This window comes from Rhinopithecus bieti, unplaced genomic scaffold (genome assembly GCF_001698545.2).
Source record: "Rhinopithecus bieti isolate Rb0 unplaced genomic scaffold, ASM169854v2 scaffold_47418, whole genome shotgun sequence".
In the NCBI taxonomy this organism is placed as follows: domain Eukaryota; kingdom Metazoa; phylum Chordata; class Mammalia; order Primates; family Cercopithecidae; genus Rhinopithecus; species Rhinopithecus bieti.
This window is the reverse complement of record NW_016819951.1, coordinates 1,180,676-1,200,586: the sequence shown is the minus strand read 5'-3', so window position 1 is coordinate 1,200,586 and position 19,911 is coordinate 1,180,676. Positions and strand designations below refer to the sequence as shown.

The 19,911-nt window shown below is 37.7% G+C and overlaps 1 protein-coding gene across 2 annotated transcripts in view; it reads right to left on the bottom strand.

Annotated features, from left to right (window-relative positions):
- Nucleotides 1-19,911, bottom strand: part of TAFA1 (TAFA chemokine like family member 1) — a 562,720-nt gene that overhangs the window by 528,995 nt on the left and 13,814 nt on the right. For both annotated transcript variants that reach the window (XM_017859393.1, XM_017859392.1), the window contains exon 2: nt 17,709-17,829. In XM_017859393.1, the coding sequence (XP_017714882.1) occupies nt 17,709-17,826 (118 nt within the window). In that variant the 5' untranslated portion in view covers nt 17,827-17,829. The remainder of the gene's footprint in view (nt 1-17,708; nt 17,830-19,911) is intronic.

The following is a 19,911-nucleotide window of genomic DNA, read 5'->3' as shown; positions in this document are numbered from 1 at the left end:
TGATGGGTGCTGACGAGTTGATGGGTGCAGCACACCAACATGGCACAAGTATACATATGTAACAAACCTGCACGTTATGCACATGTACCCTAGAACTTAAAGTATAATAAAAATAAATAAATAAATAAATAAATAAATAAACTAAACCTAATATGTAAACACCATCTTCCTGAACCATTAACAGGAAAGCAGCACTTGGTAATGACATTTGTGACACAGAAATATTGGTAAACCAGGCTAGCCTTCCCATTTTTAGTTTTCTCTTCTTTTGGCCTCATAATGTACTCTGCCCATCAAGGCAAATATTTTAGCTAATAAGAAAAACTGTTTATTAAATAATTAGCTCTTAAGAAGCTTAACTTTCCCTAACACAATTTTTCTTCAGCTGGGGTCACTCTGCACTACAAGAATGTTTAATCAAAGGAAGGGGGAGAGGAATAATATTGCCATACTCCTAGGGTTTGAAAATAAGTCATTTAGCACCTAAAATTGCAATGTCCCCTGCCATCACTGTTTTCCTAGCTTCATTAATTTTTTTCTTCCAAAGTCAGCATCCACCCTTACAAGGTTTCTTTTCCTATCATCATCAAGGTATTTATAGGCATTCATCCATGACAAATGTATGCATTTGATCCATAACTGATTTATCTGCCTACCAACTAGAAACAGATATAGTTCTGGAAGTAAAAGTAAGGAGAATAAAAAATACTTAGGATAATATAAAAATATCACCTACTTACTGAATTTGCCCTATAAAAATCTCATCTGAAGCAAACAGCAACATTCCAGACAGTATAGTATTGAATGCTTTGACCTTTATTCCAAGGTGGTAATTCTTCTTAGAACTGGGAATCAGTTCACAGATTAGATTCACAAATGAGAAGGTGGAGAGAGGGCAGGAGAGAGTGAGCAAGCAAGACCCTTAGGTATTTGCTATCAGGAAGAGACTTGATGGAGAAAAGGAAAGAAAGTTCCATAGCCTCAAAGGTTTGCTTCATTTTTACTTAAATGAGGAGTTGGGCCATATGACATTTCATTCAAAAGTCGGCTATATGAAACAAAACAAAACAAGCTTGATGTCATTTTTTTTTTTTTTGATTCACACAATGGATTATTCCCTTCTCAGATCTACACTTTTGCCTTCTTTATAGACTGAGTAAACTGATCCAACAGTTGGATATTTCAGTATCAATAAATACTGAAATAAGCTAAGATATCTAAGCTTGGATATCTAGGAATGAACGAGTACTGTCATAAAGAAAATATCGTTTTCTAACCACTAAGGCATTTTGTGGCCATATCATGAATGCTGTTCAACAAATGGCTCTTGCTGTCTGCCTTCTGGGAACATGGTAGAACTGTACTTCATGACCCCTTGCTACTGGGTTAAGCCATATGACCAGGTCGGGCCAATGAGCTGTGATGCAAGTCACTTCCAAGTCAAGGCATTTATTTTATGTTGAACCTACAAAACTCTCCTTTTTCCGCCATGGTGAACAACACTGTTTCAAAAAGATGGTGCTCTGAATTCTGGATTGAAGACAATGTAGAGCACAGCCCTCAGCCAACCCTGGCAGACAGTGGCATGAGCAAGAAAGAGGTATGCATAGAGATATGGGGCTGATTGGTTACCAAAGCATCACGTGGCATATCCTGGCATACATTTACTTCCATCTTAACACTGTCCACCACAACCAAAACTAATGATACTAGCAGAGAAAGTTTCTGTATTGTAGTCTATAAGAGCATGGGATCTGGAATCAGATTACCCTAGTTCAAATACTGGCTTTACCACTTACTAGCTGTGCACTTTGAGCAAGTTATTTACCTCTCTGAGCCTGATTTCCTTCACCTGTACAAATTAAAAAAAAAAAAAAAAAAAAAAAAAAAAACACACACACACACACACAAGAGTGACTTTCTTACAGTGATAAATATAAGGATTAATGAAATAATATAGAATGATTAGCACAGGGCCAGGAACATAGTAAACACTTAATACAAATCTTAAACTAATATGTATATAAATCTTAGACATAATTGAAGAAGAAAAGTTATATCTTTTTCTTCCAAAGCCAGCTTCCACTCTGTCTTCTCCTACCTTGAAAGCATTTACATGCATTAATGGATGACAAACCAATGCAATTTCCCTTATATTCTTCTGATTTTCTCTAATTCTGATCTTCTCACATTCTGCCTCCTGACTAAAGGCAATGTTAGTTTCTTTGCCTGGAATTCTTTGCTACTCAAATTCCATCCCTTACTCTTGGCATAACCCATTCCTACTTCTTCAGGTGATATTTGAAGCATTACTTTTCACTGAAACTTTGATCCATGTAATAGACCCTCCCCCCAACCAACAGCCCCTCCAAGAAAGGAAAGAAGGATGGACAGATAGTCTTGGAGCTACCCAGGGGGCCATAGTAGAAAGACAAGAATGTCCTGTCAGGAACTCCACTTCATTTACCTAACACTGGATATAAGTTTGGAAATACCATCTGATGCTTCTGCCTCCAAATGTTCTATTATGATGACAACTTTCCTGAATTAGCATTTTTATATTTTTTTCTGTTGATGAATAATACCATATCCTGTAGAAACAACTTTACACCAGATCTTATTCACATAAACAAGTACATCAATAGGGTTTTCTGCTTACAATAATAATAAACTACCCTTATTGGTTTTCAACAATTTAATTAAATACAATTAAATCTAGTTTGTTTTGGCAACCTATTAATGTCACAATTGAATATAGACTCATGAAAATATGATAATTAATAAATCCTTTACACTACTGTAAAATTACTCTGATGCTCTGCTTGCCAGAAATACTTAACAGCATTTTTGAAATATGTTAATGAGGACAGTAAAAAAAGAGATAATAAAGTTTGATCAAAGCACTTGGTAAGGCTTCTATATGGTTTTTGCCCCCTTCAGTAGAGAGCTAGTGTCTGTTGGGTACAAATTCTTAGGAGATCCTGAAACACTAATTGTAAATTTATCATCATCTTTTAATGTCTTTAATCCATGGCTTTTACTATATAGGCTATTCTCTCACACTAGCTCACATTCCCTGGAGTCTCAAAACATAAGAAACTGACTATTGATACTTACTTTTTCCTTCTTCTTTTCTTTCTTGCTAGAGCTCAAAATATTAGACACCATGTTAGGTAATTCTTAATATACATAGATGTCATTTTGTATTCAGAGTGTAAAATACAGGGTACATACAGCAGTATAGATGAAACACACATGTGATACCTTGGGATGCACATTTAGGTACCATTATGTTTATTAAAATATGCCTGGATTTCTCCCTTTAGTGACTGAAACCTATGATAAAAGGGTGACAGATTATTGTAAGAACAACACAATTATTGAAAAGAAAAAAAAATCCCAAGAAGTGTAGATACACACTATAAGGTTTCAGCTGACTTGTAGCTCTTTTAATAGAATTATAACATGATTATAATCCAGTCTGAGGGTCACAAAACACCAATGCTAACTTTTGGATTATTTCCCTTTAATGAGTTATTGGTCAGGTATCTTCATTAATTAGTCAAACTTCCCTATTAGTTGACACCACACACACACCAGACACCACCAAACTTTTTTTTTTTTTTTTTTTTTGAGACAGGGTCTCGCTCTGTTGCCTAGGCTGGAGTGCAGTGGTGCAATCTCGGCTCACTGCAGCCTCCGCCTCCCAGGTTCAAGCAATTCTCCTACCTCAGTCTCCCAAGTAGCTGGGATTACAGGCACACCACCACGTCCAGCCGATTTTTGTATTTTTAGTAGAGACGGGGTTTCACCATGTTGGCCAGGCTGGTCCCGGACTCCTGACCTCAGGTGATCCACCCTCCTCAGCCTCCCAAAGTGCTGGGATCAGGTGTGAGCCACTGCGCCCAGCCAGGCACCACTAAACTTCTTAACTAGACCACCTTCACCTGTAATTACATACACAATGTACTTTTGGAAAGAAGGATACAATAGGCATTGACCTGTTTATATTGACTTAGAACATGTGACCAACTATAATGTATTCCATAGGAGAGATTAACCATAAAAATCCATATCATGTACTGTGTTGAGTACATGGATTTTATTATCAGAAGACTCAGGTGTGATAATAAGTGAGTAAATAAGTCCAAGTTGTAAAACTTCTATGTGCATCTTTTTATATAATAAAATATTATGAGCATACAGGTTAGTAGTAAGCAGTTTATCTCTTCCATCCTTGCTCTGATATTCACATATTTACATAAAATATAAGAAGATACCACATCCTAAACACCTACTATATGGCAGGTGTAGAACAAACATTGTCTCTATTTCTTACAGAATATACATTATCTCTATGTCTTACTTCAGCCTGCAAGGTAGGGAATTTATAAACTGGAATCCTCACTCTATGGGTGAGTCAGGGAAAGTCACACTGACTTGCCCACCCTTAGAGCAAATAAGTGTAATAACGATAGAGATGGGATGTAAACTCCTGGTTGGCCTAGTATACCAAGTTTTCCCTATCCCTGCAGATCCCTCAGACTAAGAGTCACTGGTAGCAAAGAGGGTGAAGGCAGGTAAAAGACCTGCAAGCAAATCAACTCTTTGCCCAATTTCCAAAGACGTAAGTAGATGCTGCATGGCCCATCTTGATGGGACAACTGAATTGTGTAAAAGAACAGCCTATCCCAGGAACAGACAACATGTTTCATCTCAAAACAAAACAAGTAAGTCCATGTAGGGCACTTAGCCCATTATGTGACATATAGTAGTGCTGGATGATGATTCTTCTGAGAGGAGTTATTCTAGGTGTTTCTGAATTCATCCCTGTCTCATTTAATTACTCAGTGACTGGAGAGCTATACTGTGCTTGGAAGGATTCAGAGGTTGAATCTGGGTTCAAACACAAAGCATATAGTAATTGATCAGCAATGTCTCCTAGAGCAAAATCATAGAAAGAATGCGCTGTGTGTCAGGAATTTGCCATCACTGGCCAAGGGGCTATTTTTGGAAGAGAGAAGTGTTGTTTTGTTGTTGTTGTTGTTGCTGCTGTTGTTTGTTTTAGATGATGACAAGAATTGGAAAGGGAAATTTCAGGTCTGATTATACAGGCAATTTCTACCTGACATGTTATTGGGCTATGGGTCCAGCAAGTTTTATTTGAAAGACAGCAAATTCTGTATCTTAGCAAAAAGACACTGCTGCAAATGATCAAATCACTTACCAAAAAGGTCAACCCATTATACAATATTCTAGGTAATTTATAAAGTCTCAACATGATAAATGCCAAACAATCTTATGAAAAAGTTAAATTGCAGTTGGAGAGCATTCTTTTCCAGTGTGAATGATTTATAACTTCATTTTAAGTAAAACAAAAAATCTACACTAAGAGCAAATCTAATAAATGTAGATTTATCCTATGCCGCTGCTTCCCTGACTGGGGCACAAAAGTGTCTTCGGAGTCTAAAAGAATTTACAGGGAAAAAGTAACCCTATAAAAAATGCTTGAAAATTAGGCACTGTTAATCCAGAAAGGAAAGAAAGCATGCTTTCAGCCAGGCCTGTTTGCATAGTGAAATGAAGAATCAAGCATTATTTAGCTGCAGTACTCAAAACTATTACATGATATAGAACAAGCTAACTGCCCAAGAAACAGATGTCTGACTAATGTAGAACAATGCTCCTCAACATAGAAATTTGTTAATTTCAATTGACCAAGAGTAGATTGCTGATATTCCTAAAACTAGTACTTGTTTGTAATGGAAACCTGACTGAGAGTTGGTACGCAACCTAAGTTTTCCTTTTATGTTTATACTTATGCACATTTTGCAAAGTTTTGTACAAATGGGAATAACAGTACCAACTCTGTAGGGTTTTGGTGCAGACCAAATGTCATATCATAAGAAACATCCCATATTGGGGCCTGTATACAGAAAGCACTCAGTAAACCTAGCCATTATTCAGAAGCTGGCAAAACTTCCAACTTGCCCTCCCAAGCTAGGTGAACTTAAATCCATTAACATATTCTTTTACATTTTTGTAATTAGAAAAATGGGAAGATGTTCTACCTCATGAGGATATTGTGAGGATTAACTGAAATATCAAATGCTTAAGATCGTTCCTTCATTTAGCAAATACTTATCTGGCCCTCACTGTGTGCCACACTGTTTCAGGCATTGTCAGACTGCTGGGTTCCTTACCCTCACATAGCTTGTGATGTGGTTAGGGAAATCAGAGTTAAACCAAGGACTATAGTAAAGTGTCATTTCTATTACTACTAGGTAACTGTAGTCCTCCACACCTAGGAGGTGCAATAAGCCTTTTGTTGGATATGGATATAAATATTAATTTTGTTGTAAGTTAAAAATAATTATTATCCTTAAGTTTGAGTTACACAGCTTCCTTTAATGTAATAACCAGATGTTTGAAATCAACAGTTATAATACATCTTGTCTTTCATTGCACAAAGATAACAATAATTCAAAGGTGTGAAAGGCCCCACAGGGCTCAGAGAGTCTGGCCAGAATATAGTTGCCACGTCTTTGATAATTGGCTGACTTGTGTTCCATAGAGACTCCCATTGTGACACTGGGGCTCTTTCCATCCATGTCCATCTGTGATCATCAGTGTACACTGACAAGGCAGACGTGAGATTATAAAACTAAGTAATTAAGAAATAAAAACTTGTTTTCTCTTTAATTGGAATGATACAAAAGTTTCTCTAACTAGTGTGGGCCCTCTAGCCATCAAGGTCTGCTACCCCATCCCTTTACACTTGCCTGTCTCTAAGTCTTTACTTCTGTTCCTTTGGGTTGAATATACCACCCTTCTGTTCCGTCTAGCTTCCTACCCAACCTTCAAAGTCTAACACAAAATCATCTCCTTCAGGAGGGCTTCCCAAATCTTCTCTGCTCAGAATGAATTGCTTCCTGCTTTATGATTACATAGTACCCTAATCAGTTACGACCCATAACACAAGCAGCTTTGCATCTTAGACACAGAGTTAGAGAAGAATCAGGCGAGGACTTAGAACTTTCTGGAGGTAATACAAAGTAAGTTTTCCAACTCCCAGAAGTTGACAGAATGGTCTAAATCTGCGCTATCTTAAATAGTAGCTCTTGGACCTGTATGGCTGTTTAAATTTGATTTAATTAAAGTTAGGTCATTTTCTTCTTTCTTAATGAAAAGAATTTCATGGCACACATTTTTTGGGTAGAAGAGATACTCTGAAGATGGTTAGCCAATTAACCCACATAGGGGATGGTCTATGACTCTCAACTTGCATGCCAGTGTCAATCAATTGACAGGGAGTGCCCGGAGAAAGATTGAAAAAGATTCTAAAATCACGTGTAGGCTCTGTGAGAACAACTACTGTGATTGATTAACCTAGGCTGGTGATAGATAGAAGTCTGGAGATTGGCAACATGCATGCCATAAATTTGCTCTTACTTCTAAACAATCCTGCAAGCAGCTGTCAAAAATGTTGCCCTACAAATGTTCACCCAGTGACCTAGATTCTCAAGCACCTGTCCAGTAGGTGGCATCTTGCATGTTCATCAGATAAAGAGATGTAAAAAGCTACAAAACCAATTCATTTTAATAAGACCCCCATCTGGGAAGCTTCCAAGTGACATGTACTCATGTCTTATATCTTATCATTTTATTTCAGAATAGGGGATTTATTGATTTAGTTATACTTTTTGCTATGCCACATATTTTAAAGTCACAATTTTTATAAAGGGCTGACCTCTAGTTAACATTTCTCCATAGAACAGTGGTGTTCAAATTTTCCTTGACCACAGCACACTGAGTAGGTGAAATATCTAATTCCTGTCTTCACTTCCCAGTGGAAAAGTACTTAAGTAATAAATACTTGGAAAGAAATTTTTATGAATCACTAATTACTGTTCATACAATAAGAAAAACATACTAACATGCTCTTATATTATAAAATGATGCCCTATGAACCAAAAAATAAAAGATAAGTGTTATGGGCCATGAGAATATGTTGCAGAGGTTCACAGGCAGTGAATGTCACCAACAATGTCACCATACATCACCACACAAGCAAATTTTAAGGTATTTACAAATACAGTTATGTATCACTTAACAACAGGGATATGTTCTGAGAAATACATCATTAGGCGACTTTGTCATTGCGTGAACATCAGAGTGTACTTACACAGATCTAGATGAGATAGACTACTATCCACCCAGGCTATATGATATAGATTATTGCTCCTAAGCTACAAGCTGTATAGCATGTTATGGTACTGAATATTGTAGGAAATTGTAGCACAACAATAAGCATTTGTGTATTTAAACCTACCTCTAGTACCTGGGTGATGAAATAATCAATACAACAAACCCCCATGACACAAGTTTACCTATATAACAAACCTGCACATGTATCACTGAACCGAAAATAAAAGTTTAAAAAGTGTCTAACCAAACCTAGAAACAATACGGTAAAAATACGGGACCACTGTGGTATAAGCCATTCATCATTATGCAGCATATGGCTATACATGTTTAGCAATAAGAATATAGATAAAATATTTTCTAAACCACAATTAAGCCATGTCTCAAAGTCTAGTCTTCAACAAATTTAAAATCCAAAATATGTAAACATCCATCATTACAGACTATAGGGTTAACCCAATCATCCACAGCAAACTTAATTGATAATGATGAAACTAAACCACTACTAATTTATAATTAAAAAACAAGGACCACAGCAATTGAAAATCACTAACAACTCAAGACAACACTCATGATACACTGATAACAAATTATCCTTCTCCACATTGCATGAATTCTAATTCTTTGCATACAGAAACTTTGCAATGTCTCCAAGAGCTGGCAGCCAGTTAAAGAATACTGAATTAAAGAAGTTCAGTAAACATTAGTTAATGTAATTTATAGCAAAATGATAACTCAGTTGTTTTACTAATAAGTAGCCTTTATTCATAGACAAAATGAATATATATGATACCATAAATCATTTTCCCAAAAGAGAACCTTGGGTTTCAAGATAAATTTATAACTCACTAGAGGGCTGCAGACTAGATTTTGAGAACTTTCATAAAGTATTAAATTAAGAGTTTTACATATGCATTTCTATGCTGCTTGATGCTTCTGTTTTATTAGATTTGCTGATTACTATTTTTTTCCCAACCATAATCAAAAAGAAAATTAAGCTGGGCCGGTGGCTCACTCCTATAATCCCAGCATACTGGGAGGCCTAAGCAGGCGGATCACCTGAGGTCAGAGGTTGGAGACCAGCCTGGCCAACATAGTGAAACCCCCGTCTCTACTAAAAATATACAAATTCACTGGGTGTGGTGGCATGTGCCTGTAGTCCCAGCTACTCAGAAGGCTAAGGCAGGAGAATCGCTTGAACCTGGGAGGCAGAGGTTGCAGTGAGCCAAGAGCACACCGTTGCACTCCAGCCTGGGCAACAAGAGCAAACCTACGTCTAAAAAAAAAGAAAGAAAGGACATTAATTGATTTTTAGCTGAGATTCAAATGAGACTCAAGAGCGAAACTACGTCTCAAAAAACAAAACAAAACCAAAAAAAAACAGAAAGAAAATTAATTGATTTTTAGCTGAGATTCAAATAAGGCTACTGAACAGACTACTATCTTCATTACATCAAAGCTCTCTGTTTGCCAGAGCCCTAGTAATACCATTTAGGTTACAGACACAATGTTTTAGCCTGCCAGGTAGAATCATCCACAAAGTCTTCAAATAGTTTTAGCAGAATGCTTTTTTACATTAAGAAAAGGTAATTTTGAATCACGCTATGTCAAATAGATAAAGTTAATAAACCAGTTCCTTGGGTAGTTTAAAACTTATTTGGCAGAATATACTTCACTGTTTATGGAACACATGGATCCCCCTTTCGGAGCTACTAGGTACAACATGAAAATTGTTGAATTCCTTCCCACCCTCTCATCTGGAACTTTGCAATTTGACAACTTAAAGGAGATCTCAAAAGCTCCAGCCTCTGACTCCTACTCTGGAGCTCTTTCCTCATTACCATTTGATATTTTTTAAAAAGGCTTAATGTGATGTTTTCTACCACTTTTGAATTTTAAAGAATGTAAAGTTCTCACTCGGCTAAAGCTAGGTTGATCAATAAATAATTATTGAATACATACCCAATATTAATTCAGTGAGAAGTAAGACCTGCTGACCTGCTGATCCTAATCCAGTATACTGTTAATTTCAGGAACAACGAGGTGCTTTACCCCTCGCCTGTGTGGCAGCTCATCTAAATCTAGGAGCTGACATTCTGTATTCACTTGAAAGCATATGAGTCAGTTAGTCCATTCTTCATCCACAAAAGTGGAAAATAAGAAAATTCCTTTGGACATATACAGATTCAGCTTGGATTTATTCTTGTGTGATATGAAAGCATGCCTAGAAAAGAAGGTCTAGTAACTGCACAGTAAAGGCAAATGCTGGTAATTGCATCAGTAGAACAATGGCCACACCTGAGGATGAGAGGTCTTCCTCCCTTGCAAACTCAGAGAACAACTTGGTTTGACTCCTTCCCTGCGTGAAAGAAAGATTTGCTTAAGAATAGACAGATCCCTCAGCATTCCTATCCACCTTCTTGGAGAAAGCCTGTGATAATATCATTTTTCTTTTCTTTTTTGGACCTTTATTATATGAAGTCGGGAAAAGAGAAAGAAATAATGGGCCAACAGAGTTCCCTAAGTGCTTTGCAGGTATTATCTTCGGGGAATTCAATTAGTTATACAAATTTTAAACAAAATTCATCTTCTCTTTATTCCCAAAGAAAGGAAAAGTGCTTGTCTGGTGTTACTTTCTCTCTGCTACAAAGGTAAAGTGACTTTTCTCTTGATATAAAAGATTTGGAAAATAAAAGTCCTTTCCCTATTTGCCAAGTGAAGCCTCCTCTTCAGTCCCTCAAGACTCCTATAATCTTTTCCAAACTTATAGAGGGGAAAAATCCCCAAATCTGTGACTGAAAACCTTAGGGATTTAATTTTTTACTACATTTGTATGTATAGTCTTTGCATTATTTTGAATGGAGTAGGTGTCAAAATTGAATAGAGTCAAATATCTACATAAAGATACACATAGAATACGTGTATGTTATACTGACAATATATGTCACTCTTCATTTGAGAAATCTCAAAATTATAAACACACATACACAAATGCACATACATCCATATGTACACACACAAACACTCACGCACAAATAGTAACAACTAAGGAACAGTTTAAGATTCCACCAGAACTTTCATTCCTCCTTTTCTTAGTAATTAAACAAGTATTTTCTGAGAACCTATTATGTGCCAACTCAGTAGAAGTGAGAGATAAAAAGATGAATACCACAGGATTCCAGAATTATCTTGGCCCATGCTTCTCAATGTATGTAATCTGAATAGACATGGCAGATGCTACCCAAATAAAAAGTGTCTGGAAAATTTTAAACAAAATCAGATTTCTTACCTGCAAATCTTTTCAGAACTTTCATATACTTACAAGCACTGCAAATCTCCAGGAGGAGAACATAACAAACAGTGGGTGCTTCCCAGCAGGTAATTTACCACACTTTTGTCCAAGGAGTATCTTGAGAAGACAGTGTTTCATGAAGCATAATTCTGAAATGCTGGCCTAGACATTTTACTGGATTAAGACCCTTAAAAGGAAAAGGGCCTCATGATATTTTCCTGCTTATTCTCCCTTGTCTTTTCTTAAACTGGAAACATGGTTTGATATCTCTCTAATTTTACCATTGAAATTCTATCACTAATATTTTAAGCTTTTGATAAAAGCAATATATGCTCATTCCAAAATGCATCCAAAAAATAAAAAATTATAAGAAGTTAAAAGTCATAGTCATTCTAGTCCTCTCACCAGATTTAACTACCACTGTAGAAAGGATGTTTATATCCTTTTTGACATTTTTATGTATGTGCAAATATGATTCTTTTCTCCAAAATTATTTTGAAGCAGAGTATTCTGTTCCTTGTTTTCTTCACTCAGCAATGTATCATGGGCATTTTTCCACATGGGTAGATAGACATATTCTCATCTCTTGAAATGGCTACATCAAATCCCATTGTGTGGGTGTGCTATGATTTATTTTATCAATCCCCTATTGACGGAGATGAAACTCCTCTCCAGTTTTTTCCATTAAAACCATTGTTGCAATAACTATAGCTTAACATATATCTTTTCACATTTGTTTAATAATTTTCTTAGTATGAGCACCTGGAAATGGAAGTGTCAGGATTTGCACATTTTACCTTTTGGGAGATGTTACTAAATTGTTATCAAAAATGGCATGCCAATTTATCCAGTTAAGCTTTGATACTTTTGCACAAAGTTTAAAATCGAAAGAATTTTTAAGAGTTCAAATTGTCTTCTTACGTAAACTTTAAGACATTAACAATTAAAGGCTAATCTTCATTTTGCCATTTCTAAATATTTTGTTTGCAGTGTAGTATAACATCTATTTTCCCTAATGAGGAGTTGAAACCACAGGCTTGAGCTCACATAAGTAAGAGTTTTTCTAGCATTGTAATAATTTTCTTATAAGTTCATAGGATCAGCAGGAAATATTTATTTGCATCTCTACTTGGCTTTGATATTATAGGGTCTGATCAAATATCAATAGCTGCACCCTGACTCTGCGATGAGATCAATATGATCAATCGGATGATCGATGGATTATCACTAAGCACCAGCTTGCACCAAATAACAACCTGTCTGCTCCAATACTTAGGCCAATTCGCTATACTTAGCAGCCTAGCACTGGTACGCATTCTTAAAGAGCCAATATGTGACCATGGTTGTTCCCACTATTTCTTTTATATTACAGTTATAAAACAACCCTTTATTGTAATGTACTCTGGTATTCTACTGCATATTCTTTGAGCAGCTTTCAATAAAGTAATATTGAATAGTAAGGTAAAAATAAGCATAAGGTGTACAAAATGCTTTTTAATATTTTAACAAAAATACCATACTTTAAAATGGATAGCGATGTTCAGTATGCAATGATCAAGGCATAAATGAATATATCTAACACACATAGTTTGCTTAATATAGCTTTAAATCAGGTCAAGTATAAATTACGCAGACAACTCTATTCAGAGTAATCTTTTTATATATCATTTCCATACACCCCTGTCGATAAAATAGCAGTGACACAGGAATAAATGATTCATTAGGCACTTAAAACTTCTTGTCTCGTGTAATTTATCTATATAATTTAAAATTACTGAAGAATCCCAAGGATCTTTTCTTGCTAAATTATTTTGAGATGATTTATATTTTACTAAGTTTCAAGGACACCTCCCCCCCCACACACACACATTCAAAATTAGGTAACTATCAAAATTGCTGTCATAATTCATATATCCATAAGGGGAAAACTCATCCTAAAATAGAAAATTACAATTAGCAAAAACCATTCAATCTTTTTTTTAACCTGTTACACAAAACAACCTGGTGATTATAAAGAGTTGAGGTGTCTATTTTAATTACCTGAAACAATTGAACACCACTTTTGAGTTTTCATTGTTCAGTGTGTCTTTTAAAGTGAAATGTCCTGTCTATAGCTTTATAATGAAAATTTTAAAAGCACAAGTATTCTTCAAGTTGTTAGGGTAATTTCCTACATCATTCCCCAAATAAAAACTTGATCCAGCCAAATATTAAATTATTGAAATTACAAATCTGTTAATCTATAGCACATTTTACTCATTAGTGTAATTTTAAAATATACTTTCATGTGATTGACTGTTTTAATCTTCCTTAACTAGTGAGTAACTGAAAATAAATGGTCCATTCCTAATACTATAAATATGAAAAATAGGAAGTACTTAGGGACTGCAGGCGAATACATTAAAATCAGTCAGTTTTCTAGTTAACATATTCTCATTCTGTTTGTGTACAAACCCACTGCATTGAGAAGACAGATCACAAATTCATGGCCTCATAAAAACATGGTCTCCATTTCATGTTATGACAGCAGAAATTGGTCCAAATCTCTAACCATTTCCCCTAAAGGACCCTGGCTGGCTGGTGCCATCCAGGTGAGGCAATCTGAACGAGGGGAATATCATGTCAAATTCCACTCACCTGTCAGTGTAGCGGATTATTTCTTGAGAGACTGAAATTGGCTGTTTGCTGTCTGAATACCATCAATCTTACCACGTAGGGAACAGCCAAACTGCCTGTAAGAGGCTGGGTAGCAGAGGGTGGGGATGGGGGGGAGCCATTCCTAATCAGGTGAGGAGGCAGCTGTAAAGCTTTCACTCTCCCTCCATTCAAGGCTCTGAGTGAAAGATTTGTCATTTTCCACATTTCCCAGATACTTGGTATGCACATGGAGTCTGCCTGCTCTTGCTTTATGAAAGAGGTGATTTTTCAAGCTTAGGCAAATGTGGCAGAGCTCAGGGTCTGCGGGTGTCTCATTTTTTCTCATCATGTCACTTGTTTTAACTGATTTGAGAAAATGAGATCATGTTTTTCCTTTTTGCTCATTTATCCAGCAATTTATTTATTTATTTGTTCATCTAGGGGTGGATTGTCACAGATAACTGGCCCTGACTTCTATCTTGTTTTCATACACATTTCATTAGTGTCCCTGGAGATTTAAGACCTACAAGGCAAAACGTCACAACTCTCATCCAAAAAAAGGCATATTTTTATTCTTGAAATCAAAAGATTGTATTAAAGGATCTGACTGGAATTATCTAGAATATGGCTATGACCAAGATCTATCACTTTAATCTTTGCAGCTATTGTCAAAAGCCAAGGAAAGTTGAATAAACGTATTATATAGAACTATTGGATGTTAAGTTTAATAACATTTTAATCATTCTGGATCTAGGAAGGGATATTTATAGTTTCTTCATTTCAACAATAAAGCTGAAATGGGTCTCAAATATATTAGCACTTGGGGTCAAAATTGGTTTCAGTGCTGCAGTTTCTTGGGGTATTTGATACACAGATCAACCATGCATTGGTTGATAATACACAAATTCTAAGGAAGAAAATGGAGAAAACAAATATTGAGTTTAATTTCAGCCGGAACCTAATATGTGATTTTCAGTTTAAAAATATGATATTTTAATAATAAGCCCTATAAAGACATAAGTTTAATATTACACATAACCCACACCAAAAAACTCCACATATTCACTGATTAACAGAGACAACTATGTGAAAGCTTGTTACAAATGGTACTGTATCTATTTCATGATTATATGCATAGAGTAAAATAAGACACATAGCATTGGTAGTATATTCTAGCCATGTACCACATGGTTAACAAAACAGTATCAAGAGGAAAAAAAGAGTTGTTGCCTCGGCTATGTGGATTATTAGCTGTGTGAACAGCAAAGCTTCATTCATCAAACATCCCTGGCTTGCAGGTTTACAGTCTATTAAGTGGGGACATCAGTAATTCCCAATATTTGTGAAGAACTTTACAGCTTACAAAAGACTTATTAGAAGTTATTTTTACTATATTTACACCCCACCTCACCCCCACCACCACCATATCTATATGTGGGAAATGAGAGCAGAAAAGTCAGTTGTCCAAGGTTATGTCACTAACCTTAAGTGACAGAGACTTGGGTGGCCAGCCCTGAGCCCTGCCTTCTCCCCTCAACCACGTACCACTCACCAGTTCTGCCATGGCCACTTCTCAGAATGGGTGTGCAGTTCAGATGAGACCAAGTTTTGACATAGTGAAAGTTTTCAAAAATTATATGAAGGGGCTCACACTTCCGCAAAGAAGCTATTTGGCATGGTCACTTGGCGCACTGAGAGGCATTTTCCCCTCCTAGGGACAGAGGCTCTGGCAGTGAATCATGCTGATCTGACTTCCAATGACAGCTATTGCCTGTGTGGCCTCAGACAAGCCACCTAACCTTTCAGAGTTTCTGTTTCCTGGGCGAAAGGGGAGAAATTACACCTATTTGCATAAGGATTCAACTAAGCAGTGTGAATTAATCCTGAGAGCCCTGCCTAAAACATACACGTAATAGTTGTTTTATCATGAATTCTTACTGTTGAGTATCACAACGAGTGCAGATGTCCCGCATTGTTTATTATTTATGACCATGTAGTGAAAGACATTTGTGCCAGAACTGACTGTGATTAAGCGATTGGAGGTAATGTGGGAATCTCAAATTCACTTTTGTTTTCCCTCCATCTCGGTTGCACTGAGGCTTGAGTGACTGTTCCCGCGCCAGGCTCTGGACACAGGATGCAGAAATACAAGCGCGTCCTGAAGCAGGGCGGTTTCCATGCCCACCTGCAGGGGCACTAGCGCCCCCTCGCCTTCCCTCTCAGACCAGAGCGTGGGGAAACAGGATGGCGGGGCCCAGAATCAGCCCCCAGCCTCAGCCCCAAGCACAAGCCAGCCCCACCCCTTCTCCCGGGGCGGCCAGAGCTCCAGCACCCAGCAGGCTTGCGCGCTCACTGCAGCCTGGTGCAGGCGCGCGGGAGGACCCTGGGCTGCATCCGCGCTCTGACAAGCCTGCCCCCAGCAGGGAAGCTGAGCCCCGAGAGGCAGCAAGTGGGGCCCCGGAAGGTATTGCTGGAGGACTGTACAGAAGAGCCTGGGATCGGTGTCCAGGCCGCCTGAGGAGCCAGGGAAAGGCAAGGGCGTAGACGCTGGACCACGCAGCAGGAGGAAGCTCGACGGATGGGAGGAGGCCATTGATGGGATTTGGAGAGGCGGGTGGAGGGCTGGGAGCACTTCAGAACTCAGCATCAGAAACTTGGGCGCGCAACTGGTCCCCAGAGCCCGAACTTGACCGTCGCGAGAGAGGAAGGGAGGCGGGGGAGGGAGGTTGGGTGGAGGGTGAAGGCGGGGTGGGTAGTAGAAGGATGCGAAGGCTGATGCTGAACAGAAAATGGAAGGAAATTTTTCCGAAAACCGGGGAAGGTAAGGACAATCGAGCTGGGAGGGACTGTAATGAGAAAGCTGGAGAGGCAAAGAAGGAGAGCAAAATCCAGATTGAGGAGCGAGGCCGTGGATGGGTGAAAAATACACTTTGAACACAAAGAGGAAGAAAGCAAAATGCGTCCGGAACTAAAAATTCAATATAGGAAAACAAAACAAAACAAAAATCAGGTGGGAGGGACCTCGTCCCTGAAACTGCCAAAAGAGAGGGGAAAATGCCACTGAGCATACCGGAAGAACAGAAAGTGAGGGGAGAAAGGAAAGGAGGCATATTATACCAGACAAGAAATAGTAAGTTACTTTTAATTTCTTTTTCATTGACAACTTGCTTCCAAAGTTAATTTGGGGACTATGCCCCCAACAAAATTCTTAGCCACATACAGACCAAGATTATAGTAGGTAAAATCCTCAAGTCTTGAAAGTTATTCCACCTTTTGCAGAATATTCTGCTATTGGCCAAAGCGTCCAAAAACAGATGACTTCTACTTTACAAGGTGTGTAGAAGCAGGCGGGGTGACACTTAGAAAAACCCACCTTTTCTGAGAAATTAATAGGAATACCCCAAGACATTTTGGCACACTCCCCTTCCCCAAAGCATCCAGCCAACAATATGTCTTGGAATTCAAAGGCAAGCTGCCCACACTACAGCACTTTATGTCACTTGCATTCAACCATCTGTTAAGGAAACAGTGGTAAGACTGGAGGAGGCTGCAGTGGATCCAGCTCCTGACTTACCTGGTCTGTGCAGGTGATGCTGCTGGAAAGTGTGCTGAAGGGATCCATGGCAGAGTAGCATTGCACAAGCACTTATCCACAAATACAGGACCCAGGACATCGCAGAGACCATTGCCATTCTCTAAAGAGAACATTCGACAGGAAAGGTTACCCGCGGCTTCAAGCCCCCAGCTCAGTCAGCCCCACTGATGAGGTAAGGGAGGTCTCAGACGTCATGTTCCTTTGCTACTTCTCTGGCTAGAACTAATGATCCAGCAGAGGTCATGCCATGAAGTGGGATTGAGGGAAAGCCCTTTTCAGATGATCATACATTCATTTTTTTCTTAATTCTGCAAAACTCCAAGGATTGCCAAAATGCAAAAATAAAGTTTTAGACTATCAGTTAGTCAGTTTAAAACAATGTGTGCTGACTAAAAATCCTATTTTACACAATGATCTTTAAACTATAGTTATCTCAGGCACTGAAAAGCTGCAGACTCCTCCTGTTCATTCTAACTTCATTGCAAGTCTGACATAAGCCTGGAAGGAAAGAGTGGGTTCTTTTTTTTTTTTTTTTTTAATTCTACAGTCATGAATTTTTAATTGCAATGCTGTCTTCTAAACTAAGTAATCATTTCTCAGAGGCATGTTGTAATCTCCGGATAGAACCAATACTTTTGACTGGACCAAAGAATCAGAAGGGATTGTGTTTAGCCAGAATGAGTTTCAGATGCAAGACCTATGCTTCTATCCTAGAGCAAGCCATAATTTACAATATTGCTTAGCCTCCTAAGATTTCATTGTAGCTTTTGTTGTACAGCATTGATGAATGTGCATATACAGGTGGCATATGTATTTATGGATGAATATGTGCCTTTTCTTGAGCACTGAAACTTTGACAGTCTTATCTGCACCTATGAGATCTTAGGAACTACAAAGGCTCAACTGCGCTATATATTGTCCAATTTCTCAAACAACACCTCATGCTGCATTTCATATTGCCAAATTAATCAAAATTGAAGCACCGTCCTTACTCAGCCAGTGATAGTGAAGCATTTTCTACACAAGAATCCAGTTAACTGTATGCTTTTCTGTTAGGTCGAGAGGACTTTGGAAGAAGATTTCTTTCTTTCTTTTCCTTTTCACTGTCAAATCATACCCTTCGAAAACCTCAACTACACATTGAAAACGTGCTAGTAACCTCCCAGCCTGGCTTCTTTATTCATGAAAATTGGTTCTTTATTAAAAACCATGATGTTCAGAAAACAAAAATATACATCATATATATGCACATAACACAGGCTCATTTGTGGATTTTAGCAGAGAGATACAGCCTTGGAAGGATTTTAGGACTATAATAGACAAATGGTGACAACTATAATTAAGGGCAAAGTAGGAAAACATTATTTTCAACAGCTTGGTGCTATTCATGCCTAAGTCTGTGATTCAGATGGAGCATTCACTTTCTAATTACTTTCACTGCCCACTGTTTACTTTTGTATACAACATACTTTGTCTTATTGTTTTCAGAACTATCGGGATAACATACATGCATTCTCTTCAGTGGAAATGAATAGCAGCACCCCTCCTGTGAAACCTAAAACGAATGTATTTGGGGACTTTTTCAGAATACCCTGCAAATTACAGAAAGACAAAACAGAGGTGACTGTGGATGTATTTACTGCTTGTGAATTGCAGTTAAAATGTACTAGAAATTCATCTAAACTTGAAAAAAAATATCCTGCCACAACCAAAACTTAACAGTTTTTCAATGACTGCTTTCTCTTGCTCATTTCTTCACCCATATAGATCCTACTACTCAAAAGGATTACTGTGACTTGATGCTTGCAATATTTTCTTTTTTAATTTAACTTTCTTTAATTCTCAGCATTACTTCCAAACCTCCTGCATGCCACTCTCACTGCTTGCTCCTTTACCAAGAGGTTGTCTCAATGTTATTAAGTGTCTTCCCCAAATAAAGCATTCAGCCTTGCACAGTTCTCTAGATATGCCTGGATATGCTTCCGATCTGCTTTCTGAATCTTAAACCCTCAAAGATGCTTCTTACCTGAAAAATCCAGCCAAGAGCAGAGTACTCTATTAGTGTTCATTGGAAAGATCTAACACTTTTAAAATCCATCTGTGCCACAATTTGAAATCTTTTTTCAAAGAGCTTCCCAACAATCTTCTTTATCAGGATTAAAAAAAAAAAAAAAAAAAAAAA